The sequence below is a fragment of the Myotis yumanensis genome, unplaced genomic scaffold (genome assembly GCF_028538775.1).
Source record: "Myotis yumanensis isolate MYYU_CA2020_CCGP unplaced genomic scaffold, mMyoYum1.0.hap1 SCAF_8, whole genome shotgun sequence".
NCBI classification, from domain to species: Eukaryota; Metazoa; Chordata; class Mammalia; order Chiroptera; family Vespertilionidae; genus Myotis; species Myotis yumanensis.
In genome coordinates, this window is record NW_027223759.1 from 52710791 (window position 1) to 52731990 (window position 21200).

Sequence of the window (21200 nt, forward strand, 5' to 3'; positions counted from 1 at the left end):
CTCTCTCTCTCTCTCTCTCTCTCTCTCTCTCTCTCTCTCACCGAACCTGGGACCCTTCAGTCCGCAGGCCGACACTCTATCTACTGAGCCAAACCAATCTACGTTCTTTCCCTCTCTTTTTTTTTTTAGGGCATAAGGCAGAGGGTTTTCAAGCGGTACCAAAAGGAGGGATAAAGAACTCTACTTGGACACAGAGCAGTCCAAGTAACACCCCAGAGACTTAAAATAGTGTACAAGTTGGGGAATTATGATGTGTTCCAACCATAAAGGGAAAGAAAGGATGGAAGGAGATGAGGTTGGCGGAGGTTAGAGACAGGGGTGCCAGGCTGTCCTCACATGGAAGTCATTACAAAGCCTCTCTTTCCCACACTTCCTCTTCACTCTCTTTCTCCCTTTCACCAGGTTCACCTATTTGCTTTCAAATAACCACTCAATTGAAAATTGAAAACAATTCAGGCCTTACTCAGGATTTTCACCTTTATCCTGAGAACAATAGGAAACCATTTGGCAGACTTAATTAAATGAGTGGTCAGAGCAGGTTTTCTTTTTAAGTTTATTCTCGTTGCTGCATTGAGAATGGTCTGAGAAGGAATGGGCAAGAAAGATTTGGACAGAGCAGTCAGGTGGTGATAGGTAAGAGAGATCATGGTGAACTGAAGTGGTGGTAGCAATAAGATAGAAGGAGTATTGGACAGCTGTGGAAAGTATTTCTAAGGTAGAATTGATAGGCCTTGTTGATGGGTTGAATGATCTTTTACCCTCTCTGCATCCACCCCCTTGGGCATTTAACTTTGAAGTGTCCTCTCCTCTGTCTCTGGACTTGACCATGTGCCTGGCTTTGGGTAATAGAATGAAGCAGAAGTGCATGTATGGTGCTTCTAAGTCTACAACTCAAGAGGCCTTGCTCTTTCTTGTGTTTCTGTCATCTCCATGAGGACATTCCTGAGGTAGCCTACTGGCATGGAACAGGTACGTGGCAGAGACTCCAAGTGCCCAGTCAGCCCAGTTGAGACTCGTCTAGATCAGTGGTCAGCAAACTCATTAGTCAACAGAGCCAAATATCAACAGTACAACAATTGAAATTTCTTTTGAGAGCCAAATTTTTAAAATTTAAACTATATAGGTAAGTACATTGTTATTAACTTAATTAGGGTACTCCTAAGGCTTAGGAAGAGACACACTCAAGGGGCCAAAGAGCCGCATGTGGCTCGCGAGCCGCAGTTTGCTGACCACGGAAGAGTTATGGCTTTTTATGCGCTTCCTTCATTTTTCCATTCTAGGTAGTCAGCTCCAGTAGGCACCCCAGATCAGAGTTCTTTCCTTTCGTCATCATGTCCTTTCTACTCCTTCCTCCCTAACACAGTGCCTGATACATTGTGAGTCTTTGAAAAAGTGAATGAAAATATTCATTTTACACAGCTGTACAGCTTTGCTGATGTAGAGAAAGAAAAGTAATTTCCCTCTACCCTCTGAGTTCTTGGCTGAGACTCCTGGTAATAAAAGACAAGTTAGCCAAAACCGGTTTGGCTCAGTGGATAGAGCGTCGGCCTGCGGACTGAAAGGTCCCGGGTTCGATTCCGGTCAAGGGCATGTACCTGGGTTGCGGGCACATCTCCAGTGGGAGATGTGCAGGAGGCAGCTGATCGATGTCTCTCTCTCATTGATGTTTCTAGCTCTCTATCTCTCTCCCTTCCTCTCTGTGGAAAATCAATAAAATATATTAAAAAAAAAAAAAAAAAAAAAGACAAGTTAACAAGGGAGAAACAAATGTATGTTTAGTAACATGTATACCTCATGCATATTTGGGAAATATCCAGGAAAAATGAGTAACTTCCAAGGTGGCTTAGAATTTAAGATTAAATACCATTTTAATAGAGCAAGGGGAAGGGGGATGTAGGCCTCTTAGAGAAGAGTGAATGCTTTTTAGGAAAGATGAACAGACCCATAGGAAAAGAGATGGGAGGTATCTCTAGCTTGTGACAAAATGTGCCTGGGTGTGGAACTTCTAGTCTCCTCTCCTATGACAAGAGTCAATCTTCTCTGGTAGCTAAAATTCCCAGGAAGGGGATTCATGACAAGTTAATTCATTTGGGGGAATCTGCTTTTAGGCAGATCATGGGAGTTCAGAGAAAGCCTCTCCCTGCATTTGCTGTTTTTCAAATGCCTGCAGCTCAAAATAATCAATGTGCCAAAGTGGCATATTTTGGGGTGGCATATTCTGGTACCCTTCACTGACCAAAAAAGTTTTAAAACTGGATTGTCCTTTTCTGTTTTAAAGGCCAAGTTGGACTTTTAAAAATTGTTGTTATTCCTCCTGAGTAAAACAGATTATTTCGTCTCAATAGAAGAGTCTTTTCTAATGAAGCCAGTAGACCCTAGACCAGGGGTGGGCAAACTTTTTGACTCGAGGGCCACAATGGGTTCTTAAACTGGACCGGAGGGCCGGAACAAAAGCATGGATGGAGTGTTTGTGTGAACTAATATAAATTCAAAGTAAACATCATTACATAAAAGGGTACGGTCTTTTTTTTTTTTTTTTTTTTTTTTTTAGTTTTATTCATTTCAAACGGGCCGGATCCGGCCCGCAGGCTGTAGTTTGCCCACAGCTGCCCTAGACATAAGACATGGAAATATAATCCATGCATAATAAAGAAATTCTTCACTAATGCTCCCCTTCACTGAATGTCTTAGTCTTTCCAGGCTGCTATAACAAAAATACCATTGAATGGTGGAGTATATACAACAAATACTTGTTTCTCACAATTCTGGGGGCTGGGAAGTCCAAGATCAAGTTGCCAGAAGATTCTGTATCTGGTGAGAGCTAGGTTCCTGGTTCACAGATGATTGTCTTCTCACTGTGTCCTCACAGTTAGAAAAAGGAAAGAAGCTCTTTCGGGTCTCTTTTAAAAAAGCGTTAATCCCATTCATGAGGACTCTACCCTTATGGCCTAATCGCCTTCCAAAGGCACCACATCTTAATACCATCACACTGGGGGTTGGAGCTTCAACATATGAATGGGGCCAGAGGGGGGTGGGGCAACATTTAATCATTGCATTGAATTACCCAAAATATCAGATGATCACCAGTTAATGAAACAAAACCAAGTATTCAAAATCACTGCAGGAAGGGACTACCGTCTTGACAGAGCCTAAGAGATATCTCAGAAGGGGATTAGAAGTAGGATATTGATAGGATTTTAGAGTCTGGGCCTTTCAAGGTAAGGAACTGGTTGGAAATGGCCAAAGTTCATGACATAATAGCTCAGAATTGTTAGACACAATGAGGTAAGGCTCTTGAAGCAAGCCTGGATAAATAAAACTTGTTTGATAAGCACATTTGAAGGTGAAGTGAGTCCAGTTGATGGCAGCATGTTTCAATCAGTAAAAGTCCACATTCCAAAAGAATTTTTCCTCTGAGGATCTAGTCAAATAGATAGAGTCCATGGTATAGAGATCTTGTTGCTGAGACCATAGCTGTTTGACAAAGGTTTCACATGACTCAGAAATATTACCATAATTTTTGACTGTCTATTGGGGCTTGAATCCTCCTTTATTGATGAAGTTTGTATTGCATGCTCCATCTCCAAATCCTTTTAAATTCAATGTAATAAACATGTGTAAGCCCCTTGCTATATATGAAATGCTTTTAGTGATAGGACAAATTTGTACAGAAATATTTACAATGAAGACTGAATGCAGAATTTTCTCTGGAGGCTCAGAGGAGAGATAAATTAATTCTGAGTGAGTCAGATAAGGGAATATTTGGTTGCAGATTAAATTTGAGCTGGACCTCGAGGAGTGAAAATGAAATGGTGTACAACAATAAATAGTTAGTCTACCCAATTTAGTTGACACCATAAAAAAATTAGATCAATCCTGTAGGTGACAAGTAGATAAATAAACTAGTGGATGGCTCAATTTTTCTTTTTTTAATGTGAGCTTTTGTCATTTACAAGGCAGAATCATGTATAATTTATAGCTATTGGTTTAGAAGACAATAAGCTATTTTTTCTATATTTGGTATAGAACAATGTTTTTCAGAAGGAAGATTTGCAGTATCAGTTAATATTAAGAGTTAAAAAGAAACAATATTTTCTCGTGTTTTCCAGGTTTATTCTGTTCTCTTTCAAATCAAAGGCTAAGTTCTCTTCAATAAATATAGAACGTATATAATTGAGCAAAATTAGTTTTATGATTTTAATATTTTTGTAAGATTTAGCTTTCCTTTGCATTTTTCATTTATAGACAAGTCAGTAAAGAGTTAAGAGAATTGAGTTGTCTAAAGAGGCATATGGTCCAAATTTTCTGTTCTTATGCCACATAATTCCTTTTTGAAGAGGCGTTAACACATGCAAAGGAGGAGAATCAGCCCTATTGTATTTTGTATTTTCCCTTGAATTTTAATTTAAAATGAGAATAAAATTAACAAGCCAGTTGGCTACTTTGAGCTTTGGGTAAAAAATGATCAGATTAGTATTTTGTAAGCCAGGTGGATCATAGAGGCAAGTAAACTTTTACATTGATTTGTTTCATAAATGTCAAAGGCCCTGAACTTAGACTGGAAAGGAATTTAACATTTAACAGTACTTCACATTACAGAAAGACTATAATGAATAATATACAAGCCTTGATGTGGATAGGAAATAGGCAAAGTAAAATAAAGGTTATATAAATTTGAAACAAATAAGAAATTATCCAGTTGTAACTATGAAAGAAATGTGCTAACCACGCCCTGGCCAGTGTGACTCAGTTGGCTGGGCGTCATCCCATGCACCAAAAGGTTGCTAGCTCCATTCTCGGTCAGGGCACATAGCTAGGTTGTAGACTTGATCCTCATTAGGGGGCACGCAAGAGGCAGCTGATTGGGATGTTATGCTCTCACATAGATATTTTTCTCTCTCTCTCTCTTTCCCTCTCCCTTCTTCTCTCTCTAAAAATCAATTTAAAAATATTTTTAAAAATAAAATAAAAAAATAAAATGTGCTCCCCAAATCTCTTTTTTATAGAGTAGATAGACTTTCACAAGAAACTGAGCAAAGCTTGATTAAACAGAAAAGACAATTATTGATTAAAAATAGATTCTCAGTGTGTTTTAAATTTTGGACACAATAAAGCTTAATTGTAAAAATGTAATACAAAGTACATTGTAAAAATATAGTCTATTCAATTCAGCTGTTTTCCTGATAAGGTACTATTAAATAAGCAGGAAAGCAATGGTCTTTAATCAGAACCATTAGTGAGACACAGAAAGTTAGCAACAGCCAGGAGAGAATCTCCATGCTCCCTCTCCTGTTCTTCTTGTTTAAAGCAGGGCCATAATTCTGTTTGTTGGTGGTTGTTTTGTTTGGGCGGCAAACTTATGCTCAGAGACTGATTTTGTCTTTGCCAGCAATTTATTTAATAGAGGTTTGCCTTGGGAATTATAATTTCACAAGGGAATAGCATACAGGATAATACCTCTTAATAAGCCAAATAAAGAAATAACATATTCCATAGCAATGATAGATTAATTACATTATTGTCCCAGGTAAAAGGAGGAGGAATTGCCCAGGTAAAAAGATGAGGAACCTTTTATATGAGCAGGCACTTGGGAGAGGCACTTGGCCAAGCAAGAGCTGACATCCAGCTGCCAGCACAAAAATAAGAGGCCCCTGTTGCTAGAGCACATTGCTAGGGAACAGAGGTACCAGTGTTGATGGACATTCAGAGCTGCTCCGGGAGTTAGGGCCTCTGCATGGCTTTGCACCACCGCCCACAAGGAGTGCCTTCTCTTCCAGAGGCTGCTGCACTCTTGAGCTTCATGCTGACCAGCATCTCCTTGGCCACAGCAGGAGCAAATGCCTCAAGATCTTCGACAGCTATTTAGGCCAGCAAGGTGTCAACTTGCCCTGACCAAAATTCTGGGGTTGTCCCCACAAACTCTCAGTACTTATAGCTTAAATATCCCCTTGCCATCATTGCTTCTCCACATGTTATTAATGACAACAGAGGAGATGGCGTCTTCCTCACACAACTTCATTCTCATGTCAAAACAACTCATTTCTACAACTTTGTCTTTGTCATAAACAGGTGGATCAAATTCACTTACGTCATTAACAAATGAATTTAAAAATCATATTAAACCAATACACAGTAGTGGTGCTGAAATTTTCTCAAATTCTTTGAGAAATGATGAACTATTTCAGGACTGTCTTCCCATTTCTGTCTGTCCTGCAGACTTGAATCCCAAATGACTGCAGACATCCAGACCATCTTACAGCTGCTGCAGAAACAAACCACTGTGGTCCCCCCAGCCTACAGTATGGTAACTGCCGCGGCGGAGTATCAGAGACCTACCATCCACCTGATGAGAACCAGTCATCCGAGAGCATCCATCAAGACGGATCAAAGTTTTAGTCCTTCCTCACAAGTGAGTGTAGGTAGGGTACAACCCAGAGTGTCTAAAAGAGTGTTCTAGGGGCCACCTGAATCAAAATCACCTGGGGTGCTGTGGAACATGCAGATTCTCACTCTACTCAGTTCTGGGAATGGACCCTGTAATACACATTTTACACACAACACCCCCCACCCCCCTATTCTTATGCCCATTTAAAGTTTGAGAACAATGGACCTAGAAGAATGATCTTAAACAATGCTTTTTTTTAAAAAAAAGAAAAAGCTTTTTTCAAGAGTCAATCTACTTAAGTGTGTATATGGCAGAGCTTGGAAAGCTAAGGAGTAGCCCTGGTCCAAAAAGCTCTTCAGAGACAAGAATGTAATTTACTCTAGTGTCCAGATGAATTCTTGGGCAGGGTCTCAGGAAGGAAGTGGAGGAAAAATAGCAGCTGGACACAGAAGACCGGAGGTTCAAGAGCAGTCAAATTAGTAATCTTAGATATCTGTATCCTACCATCCCCAAAGATCTCTAAACATTTTTTCCCCTGGAGAATGGGAAGAGGAGCAGTCCCTCATCTTGCCTCTGAAGCCCTCCAAATTAACCCCTTTGAATTATGTTACTTTGAAGGTCAATTCCCTTGGAATTCTATTTTGGAAATCATTCTTAATTAGATAATCACTATGGCCAAATTGCACCTAAGAATGATGATTTAAATAAGGGTTTACAGAACAATCGTGTAAAACTGTCTTTAAAGTTTGGGGTTTTAGTGCAAAATATTCTGGGAAATGAAATAATGACATAAGAAACATCCAAACCTATAGAGAATTTTTAGAAGAGTTTATTTGAGCCAAACTGGCAACATATGTCAAGGAGCAAGATCTCAAATGCTCTAGGGAATAACAGTTTTGCAGCTTCATTTATGCATTTAAAATTAAGGAGGAAAGGTAGGAACATTCCATGGAGGTGGGAGAAATCAAGGCCGGGATTGGAGTGCAGGATAGTTAACAAGATCATGTGCTCTCTTGAGGATGGTCATGTTTTATTTCAAAGGTAAGTTAACCTAGTAAACAAGATGAGAGTGAATGGGAGAGATGGAAGGGGTCGACCTCAGCGAACGTACCTCAATCAGACTGAGGACGTTTTTAGCAAAGGCCAGCTTAGGAGTACCCTAATTAAGTTAATAACAATATACCTACCTATATAGTTTAAGTTTAAAAAATTTGGCTCTCAAAAAAAATTTCAATCGTTGTACTGTTGATATTTGGCTCTATTGACTAATGAGTTTGCCGACCACTGACCTAGATGCACAGAAGCAATGGACAAGGCAAAGACAAACCTTATACTAAAGAAGTTATATGCCTGGGGCATGAGTACCCACCACAACACCACAGGGTGAATTTATAATCAGAATCACCCAGTGAGATGATATAACTGGACAATCAAGGGGTCCATGCTGCCTATCACTACTTGAGCCAATTAAGCAGAGACTGGGTTGAATCATGTATGAGCATTTATTCCAACTACGGGCAGTATGGGTGAGCAGCCAGTCACCCACAAAAATCTGCTCTGCCCCCCTCCATAAGCCAGCTGCTTATAATGGGTAGAAGGACAAAGATTACATGGGGAAGTAGGCAAAAGGCATGCCAAATGGGCAGTTTACAGGTCTTGATTTGCAAAGGTCTATGGGTATGCAAAGGCTGGGGGTCTTCAAAGGGCTGGCGATTCTGGTTTCTGCAACAAGTGTGTTAATCTTTAAATGATAATAGGCACCTCCTGATCGAGAGGAAGGCTGCATTTCCAGGTGAGCTCCCAGCCAGGTTAGAATGTGTCTTCTTTCATCAGAATAAAACAATCACGGGTAACAGAGCATGATTAATATTTCTTACAATTATAGTTGGTCCCCAGTATTCTATTTCTGCCCCTGTCAGTTACTTTACATAGAAACCCATCCCCTTTCTTTTTCCAACAGAAACAAGATTAGCAACAGGAGGAAATGTGCAAAAGGAAAATAATGCAATCTCTCTAAAATATGGAAGTAGATATTAATTTAGCTCTAGTTGTGAATGGTTAGGAAGCACGCAAAACCACGAGCTTTGTTCTTTGTTTTCAGTGGATTTAGACAATATTTTCGAAGCAGGGATGGGTGATTTTCTTTCCTTTTTTTTTTCTTTTCTCTCCTCACAAATGACCCACATTTCCTATCCCAGTTTTGTCTTGAATTTTGAGTTAAAACTCATCTGAAAAACTCGTGTGGGTCATTTGTGTAATGAAAAAAATAAAAAAAATAAATTCTGTTCTGACTTCAGAGTAAAACTAAAGTTCTTGGAATGATTGTTCAGGACTACCTAACCCAGTGGTCGGCAAACCACGGCTCGCGAGCCACATGCAGCTCTTTGGCCCCTTGAGTGTGGCCCTTCCACAAAATACCACGTGCGGGTGCGCACGTACAGTGCAATTGAAACTTCGTGGCCCATGTGCAGAAGTCGGTTTTCGGCCTGGGTGAGTCTATTTTGAAGAAGTGGCATTAGAAGAAGTGGGGGTACGTTCACTGAGGTCGACCCCTCAGATTGAGGACGTTTTTAGCAAAGGCCAGTTTAGGAGTACCCTAATTAAGTTAATAACAATGTACCTACCTATGTAGTTTAAGTTTAAAAAATTTGGTTCTCAAAAGAAATTTCAATCATTGTACTGTTGATATTTGGCTCTGTTGACTAATGAGTTTGCCGACCACTGACCTAACCTAACACCTAATCTGCAATGTCTTGACCCATCTGTGGGAGGGAAAGGTTGGCTAATATTACTAATCAAATACAGATTGGGGGGAAAGAAAACATATTTAGATTTCACGAGTGTGATTTTAGGAATATGTCCAAATAAATTATAAAAACATCTTTTCTTTTCTCTCTATCAGTGTCCTGAATTTCTAGACCTTGACAAATCTCAACTTAAATCCAAAGAATCACTCTCAAGTGGTGTGCATCTGAACACAGCTTCGGAAGACAACTTGCCTTCACGTTTAAAACAAGACAGCGAGCTCTCTTTAGAGCTTCACTCGCGGCAAAGAAAAACTTACCTTCATCCGATTAGGCATCCTTCTTTAACAGATTCCTCCCCGAGCACTGCAGGCATCTTGGGTCTTCATAGGCATGTTTCTGATCCTGGTCTTCCGGGGAAATAATCATTTTGTACTATTTATTCCACATACAATGTAAGTGCTTTTAATGGCTGTTTTCCTTTTTGTATTTAAATCCTCTCTACTTGACTCAGGGGCTCAAAGTTACCATTATATGCAAAAGTACTGTATATTTTCCTAAACTGAAGCTTGTGTGGTAAAATTGAGCAGTTAGGATGTCAATGTACATACAAATTCTTTTGTTCCAAATGTTAAACTGCCAGCATCTCAAGGCACCTTATTTTTTATTTTTATTTTTTAAATCATGTGCATGTTAGGAAACTCCAATTTCTCTTGCATGGAGACTCCTGTTTCCTGCTTTTACTAAATCAGTACTTTGTTATGAAAATGCCTTCAATTAGAAACCAAGGGATAAAAGTGGTTCACGGATGCAACTCAGATGATCCTCAACTCAAGGAAGTTCACGGAGGAAAAAGCGAGCTTAGTCACTTTCGAGAACTGATATTCATAGTTAATTACATTCATTCCACCCCACACTGACAAAAGAAAACGCAGTTTAGAGTTATAAATCTCTGACTATATACGTAGCCATCTCCAAATACATGAATATAGGCAAGCATTAATGAGGACACAAAAAGGCCTTTTTGTTTAAAATTCTGTCACTAACTGCATTTACAAACTACCTAAAATACTTTCCACTGGCACATGTCCTTGATTAGAAGCAGGTTTCTCTAATTTTTCTATTTTGGGGGGTGGGAAGGGAGAACTACTAACGAGTGACTGACAAAAACTGATATCCACAGCTTTCTTCTAATATATATTTTAGGGCAATCTTGAATTTGATCAAAAGAGTGATGGTACATAGTTTTTTGTTTTTTTTTTAAATATATGCAATTTGGTTTGCCTGGCAAAACTAGCTTTCATTGAATATAAGTTATTCTATGGCTTTCTAACCCCAGCTGTGGAAAAACGATGTGCATTTACTTGCCTATGAAGGAAGTGCACACCCACCAACCGTAACATTTCAGTTTTATTGGGTCATTCACACACATTTGCTAATCAAAGATTAAATGAATATACATCGACCCTAGAATATTGGAACATATGAATATATTCCATTTAATATTCCATCAGAATATTAAAATATATTCATAGTGCAATGTTTTAATATTTTTAACTGTTAGATTTTCTTTTGGGGATGGAGGCCTAAACCGCTTTTAAAATCAAGGTACAGAAAAATGTGCAAGTTAGTTTAGAATTCTGATTAGTCAAGTTCTAGTTAAGATGTTTTATTTTTCAATTCATGTGAGTACAATTTTAAACATATTACGAGCTCAAGCATTATATTCATTCCTTCTGGACAAAAATTTGAAATTTGTTGAAATTTTCTTAGTCCTTCACTAATTCTTATATAGTTTTAAAGAAATATTATACCTGTGCACATTATTAAATATATACTATATTTCTATCCTAAGGGATAGAAATACTTAACTTTTCCTATTTATTTACCATTACCAATTTATGCTAATATATTAGTGTCAAATACAAGCAATTTATTTACATTAATAAACACTATTGAAATACTTAAAATATGATTAAAGTAACCTTAAATGGTTCCCTATGTATTTTTAAATGGTCATATAAATTGCTCATATGTGTGGGAGACTATCTATACGCATGAGCATGTTAATCCCTCCTTAATTTTTGAAACACCAAAACATTTATAACCAAATACAGATGGCAACATGACCAGTCAATTCAGTAGAAGTATAATAATTTTATCCAGCTTCCCAAACCATTTGGTGTTTTGCAAATAGAAATTTAGGGACTAACTGATGCTTTTATTTCCTCATTTAACAAACATTTGTGGGTGCCAGGGGAGAGAGAGAAAAGGCTAACTCAGATGATTTAGGGATTTCATTTCCATATTTAGGCCATTTTTGCAGCTGCAACAAATTTCATAAGGATTGCCAGCTTAAGCTCCAGGGAAATTCAGAATAAATTCACCAGAGACTGTTCATTTGTAGGGAAAGAGAATTTGGCAGGTGAGGAATTTAGATCTGATTGTTTGATTCGTGAATGCTTCAGTGGCAACATTTGATATGACATGCATAAAATCCCTTCCACATAAAGTCACTATCCTTCTCTATAAAAACTGCGCATGAAGGAATGGGAAGATGGGGGACAGCATGCAAGCATTCAACTTTTTAAAACTGTAGCATGACACAAACCTTTTTTTCGTCAGCCTTTATATAAATCAATTGCTTGATATTAAAATCTAAGTCAGAGAATTAGGATTAGGAAGATCCCTTCCCACAAGGCATTAGCTTAAAAAGAGCCCGAGCAACATAAAGATGCCATTTACTCAGTCATAAATGTCAGACAACTCAATGGTTAAAATGCCTTATAGATGACCAATGCAATTATCTTAATTTACAAAATTCATCCCTTTGTCCCAGCCAAAGACCTAATGCCTAAAATCACTGTCACTTTCCTCATGGGATGTAGCAAAAACAGTCTGACCTCTCCATCTTGGGGCCCTACTGAAAGCAGGGTTTAACTGCTGCAACCAATGCTAAGGGCAGCATAGCAACTGCTCTCCCTTTTGGTAACTAAAAGCGCTCACCTAACACCTTTTGCTTTCCACCTAAAAATATTGCTACCTGGTCCCCAGGCCTAAATAAAATGCCATCTAAAATCTAAACATTATTTGGGTTAGATGTTTCCTACTGTTATTAATTGCTGGGCAGAGTGTTAAAACTTAGACTTATAATTTTACCCTGCAGGGGAGTCCCATGCTCTAATTAGTTAACAAGAAAACCCAGAGTGAAAAATGCTGAAGCAATATTCTTGCAGGGCTTTAAAATTAACAATCACTCATTCAATAAGCATAGGAAGGTAGAGGCACATTTGGGACATAGTTTCTCAAGTCCATTATAATGCTTGGTCATCACAGCTGACCTTTCCCATTCTCCAAATCAGGGGATACAGAAACCAAGCCAGGGCAGAGGGGCATGTGGTGTCTAGTTTAATATGCATGTATAACAGTTGCTTACAAGGTCCTTTTGGAATTTGATCTCTAGCAATGGTTCCAAAATGCCTAAAAGAAAAACGTTCTATCCAAATGTTATTTTAAGACCCCATCATATATTGTCTAAGAAAATGTATCACCGCGTTAGCATATCTAAAATAATTGTTTACAGGATCTTTTCTCCTGAACACTTTCCATGGTTAGGAAATGGAATGCAGTAGATCTAGTTGCTAAACATGAATTACAACATTGACTACTTTATAATATCGTGTAGTCTTTCAATTGTTTATCTGTGGTTAAAACCAAAACTAGATCACTATATTTAATCAGGCTTCTTATTTCAAATAAAAACATTTATAAATTACTAAATAATCCAAATGTTATTAGATTTCTAATTACATTTTTGTGGTAAAACAAATGTGTCTATCAGGTGAGTTCCAAGAGTCACTAGGTAGACAAGATGAGAGAACATTAAGTGTGGTCCTCAAATTAGCAGCACTCACACCAACAACCTGGGAATTTAGAGACATACACATTCTTGGGCCCCACCCAAACCTACTAAATTCGACACTCAGGTAGTGGGACCCAGCAATCTTTTTAAGAAGGCCTTCCCCATAAAATCCGGATGCACATGAAAACTTTAAGAATGAACAATGAGAGCATGGGCTCTGCAGTCAGACCGTCTTGGGGATCAGTGTGAGTTCTTTCATTCATAGCTGTGTGACCCTTAGCAAGTTAATCAATGTCCCCAAGTCTTTTCTCTAAATCTGTAAAAATAAGATCATGGGACCTGCCTTGGAGAAGCTTGAGGAGGAAACGAGATACCCTATAGTAAAGTTTACGGCACATAGTAGGTGCTCAAAAAATGTTAGATTCTTTGGTTCTCATCCAGGAACATGACATTTAAATCAGAAAAACAAATAATTTTTAATTTAGCTTTTGCACAATATGCTGTCTCCAACTAAACAGCTGTTACCAAGACTGAAGTTTTTGATTCAGAAAAAGCACAAATGTAGCTATTGTTTCATCTCTCTTAATTGTATTTTGTACTAATTAGGTTTAGAACTTTAAAGTAATACTTATTATTTACAATATAGAGTATGATTCTCATGGTTACAAAAACATCTAAGCTGAATTGGTAGTAAAGGCCCAGGATGCAAAAGCCATCTGTCGAATTCATTGCTACCAGAATGGATTCTGTAAGGCTGCCCCTCACTGTGGGAGCACCTCTTTACATTCATGGGATATAGTTCCCAAATGGATGTTTAAAAAGACATTTTCAAAGTACAATTTTGAAAGAAAATACACTTTCTATTTTTATCATAAAATAGAATTTTCAAGTTACAATGGTGGGTTTTTTTTCAGGCAACTAGGCCTGCTCCCTCACTACACAGCTGTATTATACAGCTTCAGAGAGCCTAAGTTCTAGTGTGAAATGATGCAAATGGCAAGATTCAATATGACAAATCTGAATTCAAATGTGTCTCCACTACTCTCAAGATAAACTCTCAATGGGTCCCAGTATCCAAAACTATAAAAATGGAGGTAATGTCCTAAATATCTTTAAGAGATGTATTAGGTGTCCCCAAAAAATATATACCCACCTTGAAAAATTATTCATCCCAAAGGGTTAAGTCTGAAAAGAACGTTGGAATAATTATTAAAAGTGTGTATATATTTTTGGGGACACCATATATATTATGTGAAAGTGCTTGGTAAACCATAAAGCACTATAAAACTGGGAGATCATCCTGTGACTTGTCCACAATCAAGGAGATGGTGGTATTATGGTGGAAGTGCAGTAGAACCATGCAGGTCTTCTGAAAACCTTCCATTGCTTTCCCCTGCTCAGCACTGATCGCATTTACACCCTATGACAAAAATCTATGAAAGATATTAACCAATATTAACTGAACAAAATTTTTAAAAATCTATGAAAAGATTCTCACACAACTCGCAAAGATCCATTTGCTCAGAGCAGGAGAATGCCAGTGTTAGGGACATTTCCTCTGCTACAACATCCCAAAATTTGTCAAATATTTCCTTGTCCAACATTCATAAAATTCTACATTTATTTGTATTGCAATTGTTTTCTAGGTAGGCAGTAGCTCTCCCCCTCACTTCTCAAGTATTCTCATTCAAAGATTTTTTTGTGTGTGTATGTGTTTCTATTTAATTTATAATGAAGTAATATTAATATTTCAAAACTAAAAGGATGATTTTTTTAAATGCTTTATAAAGTATTAGGCATTGTGATTGATCAGTGCCCAGCTTAGAATAGATACTTGCTTTTATGGTACAAATCCACTTTGTTTTAAGAATATGCAACATAGAAAATTCACAGGAAGACATGAATTATTAATAACTGACAGCATGAAATGATCGCAAAGCTTATTTACATAAACAATTAAGTGGGGGTTTGAAAGAGGTTATTAACAGGAAGTTATTTAAAACTAACAAATTAGCCTTGCCGGTGTGGCTTATTTGGAGCATTGTCCTGTGCACCAAAAGGTGATGGGTTCAATTCCCGGTCAGGGCACATCCCCAGATTGTGGGTTCGATCCCAGGTCCAGGCATGTGTGGGAGGCAACAGATGGATGTTCCTTTCTCACATCGATGTTTCTCTCTCTCTCTCTCTCTCCCCCCCTTCCTCTCTCTGCACTCTTACTAAAATATATAAATAAAAAATAAAATAAAACTAACAAGTTATTACTATGAATAGAAGAATAAAACATCTACATAAATACAGTGTTAAGAACACAGATGTTAAGAATACAATCAACTGACCAATTTAATTGTTCTACAATCATAATCAAACTTTTAAATGGGAATAACAAGAATTATTATAGATATGATCCCAATAAAATATTGTTATTTATATAAAGTGGCAATATTAACATGGTTGTTTTTAAATAGCTACTAGTAATGTCAAAATTTAAATTCCTATGTTGTAGTCATGACATCTGTGACTTCAATTAGTTATAATTTATATTTCAAGCAATACAAAAGTATTTGGTACATCTATGATTTTAAAGTGCTTTATATTTAACCTATATTCTTTGTACTCCCTGTTTTGAGTTGAAAATAATCACAACTCTTAGCATTTAAACTATATATTTTTTCATGTTGACATTACATTGTTTGACTGTACAAGAAAACTCCACACCATTCCATCATCCTTATTTTATTTAGGGGTAAAATTCAAGGATCAGTAATCTTGTAATGAACTCCTCCACAGTTTCATCAAAATGTCCCCATTATTACAAAAGCTTTACAATGACAAGACACCCTTTTTTTCAAATATTAAGTAAGATAAAAATATTGAGGGATTCCTGGCTTTTATCTCCTAGGCACCTACTGATTTTAATTAAAGGTATATTACCTCTTTTTAGCTGAAATTTTCATTCTATAATTTTGATAGAAAATGTGTAACAGAATGTTTGCCAGTTAAAGGATAGATTTTAAAAAATAATGTATGATCTCTTGAAAATATCAGTTACCTGGTATAAAGAAGCTCACTTGCATTGATTCAGTAGTAAGTTCCTTGGAATGCTTTAAACATAATGAAACAATCTACCAAAACACATACTATTTCCTAGTCTTTATGCACATAATGTAGCATGAAATCATGATGCTTTTCAAATACTCTGTGCAGAAATATTTATTTTTTATCAAATATTTTCTTCAAAGATTGGTATGTGGTATTGACAATGTAATCTACTTGCACAACTAGTTTTGCAATAACCTTCTACAAATATCTGTAAATATGAAAAATGTAAATTTTGTGTAAAAATGATTGCAAACTTTTGGTAACTAAAAGTGTACAAGTTGTATTGAAAATATAGCATATATACATAATTTAAGAATGAAGCATATAATTTCTCATCTATTTATACATGAAAATTCAAGAATTTGTAAAAATAAATTATTTTGGGGAAAAAGAAAGTAAATCTCAATAGCTAGTTAGGAAACTTTTATTAGAGAAGCCAACTATTTCCAACATTTCACTAGGCACAGTACTAGGTATGGGCATGGTGGTGCTGATGTATTTCATGATATCACATAATTGCAACAGTGCATCTACAGTTTTATTGAGTTTCACTAGGACACTAGTAAGTTGGATTGAGTGGTAAAAAGCATTAAATCAAAATTAAAGAAACAAAAACATTTTACTTTTATTACTGTTATCAAGAATAACATAGTTATTTACTAAAATATTTGATTACTTAAAATTTATGATGGCTAAAGAAATTAACTTACATGTGAAACAAAATTATTATAATGTATGTTTGATTCTTTTTTTTTTTTGCATTAAGAAGAAAATATCCAGAGAATATTATTTTCATTTGCTTAAGTTTCATACATTCTTAATTCTCTTCTTCTCTCCCCCTCCACCCCTGGAATCATTAATCTGTTATTTAAGAAAAACATCAAACTATCTTCAAGTAAAACTTTTAAATAAAATGTGTTGGTCATGATGTGGAAATTTTCTAAGCTAAGGATTGTTTAGTCTGTTTAGTGGTTTAGAATCCCTACCATTCATTTTTAAGGTTTAAAAATCCAAGAGAACATTTCCCTATTTGATAAGTGAAAAAATAAACCAAATACAGTTTAGAAGAAAACTGTATTGATCAGTGAGGCTGATTATAAAATAAGATTCAAAGTATGAAAAAGCTTAATGTTTAAAAACTTAAAGTCTTTTGTTATAAGAACAAATTGGGGAGTCCTACATTTAGATAGCATTGGGAATGAAATATGCATCCAAAAGTTCAATTAATCCTAAAATCATTTTTAAATGGCCTATAATTTTCAAAAGAATATGGATCTTTAGTTAGTATGTTTCTAGGACAATCATACTAGCACTGTTCAGGTTATCCTTTGAGATTTCAGTAATCATAGCAAGATAAAATGTGATTAAATATGGTCAACTAAAATGCAAATGGCTGTATGCATGCATCTGTAAAGTGCATATTTATATTATTATGCTTAATAGAAAAAGTTGAACACTCCTTTCCCCTCCCCAACAATGTCATCAGAAGGTACTCATTCCTGGCAAGCTGTTACAGGATGACCTAAACCCAATTCTTCTCATTCCCTGTAAACTTTCCAAATTGCCGCCAACTCTGATATTGCAAAAGGGGTGCACCTTAAAACAGTAAGTAGCACATAGGCAAGGACCCCCTCCTTCCCTAACTCTACGCACATCATAGTTATGTAGAAGTGCTGCCAATGTCTACTTACTATCTATTCAGATATATAGAAGCACATCTGAGTTTTGAATGCTCGCAAATATACAAAGCTGCACATTACCAAGCAACTTGGGTAAAAGGAATGTTAAGTAACATAAGGCTCTTCTTTTAAATGCCAGTAAAATATGTTTTTTAAAAATAAGTAGAAAAAGATGGCAAGAAATAATTAAAAGCACAAGATTTCCCAGTATTCAATAATGAGCTGATAGTGAGTCAGGCAGAAATTTTTCATATGTTTTCCGGTCTTTTGCTGGAAATTTTGTGCTCAGTATTCTAAATTACAAAATGATTTTAACATATGTACATATGTGACATCATGATCTTATTCTAGACCACAAATATCTGAAAAATACTCATTTAAGATTCTTTTTGCATTCATCACTGTAACAGTTCAAAATTTTTTTGCATCATCTAATATTATCATGAAGTTGAGACACACTCTTAGATACCTTAACATTGTACATTTATTTCAAAGTGCTTAATTTACTGCGTACATGACTGCATTAAGACCAAAAAAATTTGTGATCTTTTAATACAAATTTTAAGGTAATAAAACACCCATGGTTGCATTGTCAAGTTTTTACTTATTAGATTTAATTTACCAGATTTTCCACAAATTTATTGCTATTAATTTCTCAGAAAACTGCTACATATAGAATACATATCTTCCATGAAGTTGTCAAACATAAAAAGAGAGAAAAGCACATTTCTGACAAACAGTATCTATTTTGTTTGTCCAGTTTAGTAATGCCCAAAGATTACAAGTGAACTTGATTTGTATATTTTATTTAAAGAAATAATCACAAATTGATGTTTTTGTTACTTTTTTAATTGCACAGACTTTAAACTACATTCATAAATTCTACTCTCTTCCAGGGTAAATGTCTTTTCTGGAAATAAACATATCACTTGATATTTGTATGACTTTTTGTTTCTGAATGCATGCTTAAATAGATCAAATGAGCACAGTCCTTAAGATTACATTTAAAGTGGACCAAATTAACACTCTAATAGTATTGATTTCCCTTTTATGTAACTTAAAATGTGTAAACTGGCACCGAAAATAGAAGTGGAATACCAGATATTCAATTATTTGTCAGTTTTTTAGGCACAGGTGAATTACTGCACTGTTATTTGAATCGAAGCATCTCATAATATATATGTAACAGATTTTGTATGATACTAAAATTTACAGCAAGCTATTTGAATGTTTATTTAAAAAATTCTCCAATGACATGGAAACATGTGTACTGTATAAATAAAAGCACTTAGAATTAAGAGTGTACATTATTCAATAATTTATATCATAAGAAAATCGAGCATGAATTAACCAGTACAAACTATTATATTAATATGACATATTAATATTCCAGTCATGTTTATCATAAAACTATTTAATTATTACTTTAGTGATGGATGTCGGTTTACATCAATTATCTTAAAACATTGAGTGAACTGAGTGAATTGCATTTCAGTGTAAAAACCCCAGTGAAATATTCTCTATTGTCTAATGTTTTTAAAAGATTATCTATTTAATTAAAATGCAAAGGAGTTGTCTCACAATGAAGTTGGATTGGCTGGAAAATTATTTTGCTAGGAAAAGGGGTTCTGTGTCCAAAAGAATTTGGAATAAACAAATAAAATTAACAGGATTATATGTGCCTTGGGATTTCTCAAGTTCCCTGAGGAGGATGAGAATTTCTCAACTATGTCTGGCCATGAAAACTCATTCTTAACAGACCTCCTAACACCAAAGGCACAGGAATACCTATAGAAAAGGATGAGTTAGAGCGGCAGCTTTCAGTCAGTGTGCCACAAGAACATTTAAAAACATGTAATACCTGACTATTTAGTCAGGGCACTGACCTCTTTCCCCTTAGAGCAGGGGTGCGGAACCTTTTCTCTGCCAAGGGCCACTTGGATATTTATAACATCATTCTCCGACCTTATAAAATTATCAACTTAAAAATTAGGCTGCTATATTTGGTCAAACAATTAACTCACCCCTAATGCCTAGCAGGGCCAGACCAGGTGAATTTGGTCTTCTACGGCTTGCTGGCTAGTCTTTCCCCACCCCTGCCTTAGAGTGTCAAATAAAAGAATGACAACAGCCAACATTGTCCTGTGTAAATGAATCAAAATTATGCCTATTTGTATTGTCAGATTGGCAAAAAAAAATTTTTTTTTTTTGGTGTGCCACAGCATTTTAATAGTTTGTATGTGCCATGAGATGAAAAAGGTTGACAATCAGAGTTAGGGGACTGTGTAAAGACTTCTAATACAAAATGTCATTTGGCAGAAACTTATAGGAACATCACATGTCATCTTTAAAAGTTTTACCTCAACTAGGAGACTCCAAGTAAGGAAAATTATAATTGACCTCAGAAGAGCATTGTAACTTGACCACCTGTAAGTGGGATATTAAGATTCTAGACTGCTGAGTCATATTAACATCTTTATTGTATGGAAATGATATACAGTGTGTTTACATTAGCTTTTACTACAATACTTATATTTAAAATTCTGTATTTTTTTCAATATCAACTTCAATTTATTTTATTAAAATTCTATATTTTCTATGGCTCAGTTAATGCCCTCTCACATTATCAAATATATGTTCAAGAAAAAAAAATTAACAGCTAGAGTATAAAATTATACGGGTTATCTATACACATATTTTTATAAAACTGACCAAATGAATTTGATAGCTAATTATGTAAAATTATCATTTACATAATTAAATGACTATAATTACGTCCTTTCAACGTGTTTTTTTTCCCAAGATACTACTGTTAATCCTCCATTTTTTAAGAAACATAGTTTTGGCCTAGCTGTTGTGGCTCAGAGATTGCACATCAACCTATGAACCAGGAGGTCACTGTTCGATTTCCAGTCAGAGCACATGCCTGGGTAATGGGCTTGAGCCCCAGTGGGGGCGTGCAGAAGGCAGCCAATCGATGATTCTCTCTCATCATTGATGTGTCTCTCTCTCCCTTTCCCTTCCTCTCTGACATCAATAAAGATACAGTCTTTAAAAAAAGAAAGTTTTATAAAAACTATATATTTACTTGGTCACTCACCATACTAAAATTATATCAATTTATACAGTACTGCCCCCGTATCCTGGTTTCAGTACCTGAGGTCAGGTACTGAAAATATAAAATAGAAAGTTCCAGAAATAAACAATTCATAAGTTTTAAATTGCGTTTGTTCTGAGTAGTGTGAAGATCATCCCTCCTGGGACGTGCAGTACAGTAAGTTATTTTAAGAGAGACAGAGTTCACACTCACATAACTTTTAATACAGTATATTGTTATAATGACCTATTTTATATTTACTCTGGCTAACCTTTTACTGTGCTTAATTTATAAATGAAACTTTAACACAACTGTGTGTGTATAGAAAAAAACA

At 36.0% G+C, this 21200-nt stretch overlaps 1 protein-coding gene across 4 annotated transcripts in view; it reads left to right on the top strand.

The window, feature by feature from the left end:
• The window catches only part of KCNH7 (potassium voltage-gated channel subfamily H member 7), a 419704-nt gene extending 408761 nt beyond the window's left edge, over positions 1-10943 (top strand). For all 4 annotated transcript variants that reach the window (XM_070422855.1, XM_070422856.1, XM_070422858.1 and 1 more), the window contains 2 exons: positions 6217-6409; positions 9288-10943. In XM_070422855.1, coding sequence (XP_070278956.1) covers positions 6217-6409; positions 9288-9554 — 460 coding nt within the window. In that variant the 3' untranslated portion in view covers positions 9555-10943. The remainder of the gene's footprint in view (positions 1-6216; positions 6410-9287) is intronic.
• The last annotated feature ends 10257 nt before the right edge of the window (positions 10944-21200 follow it).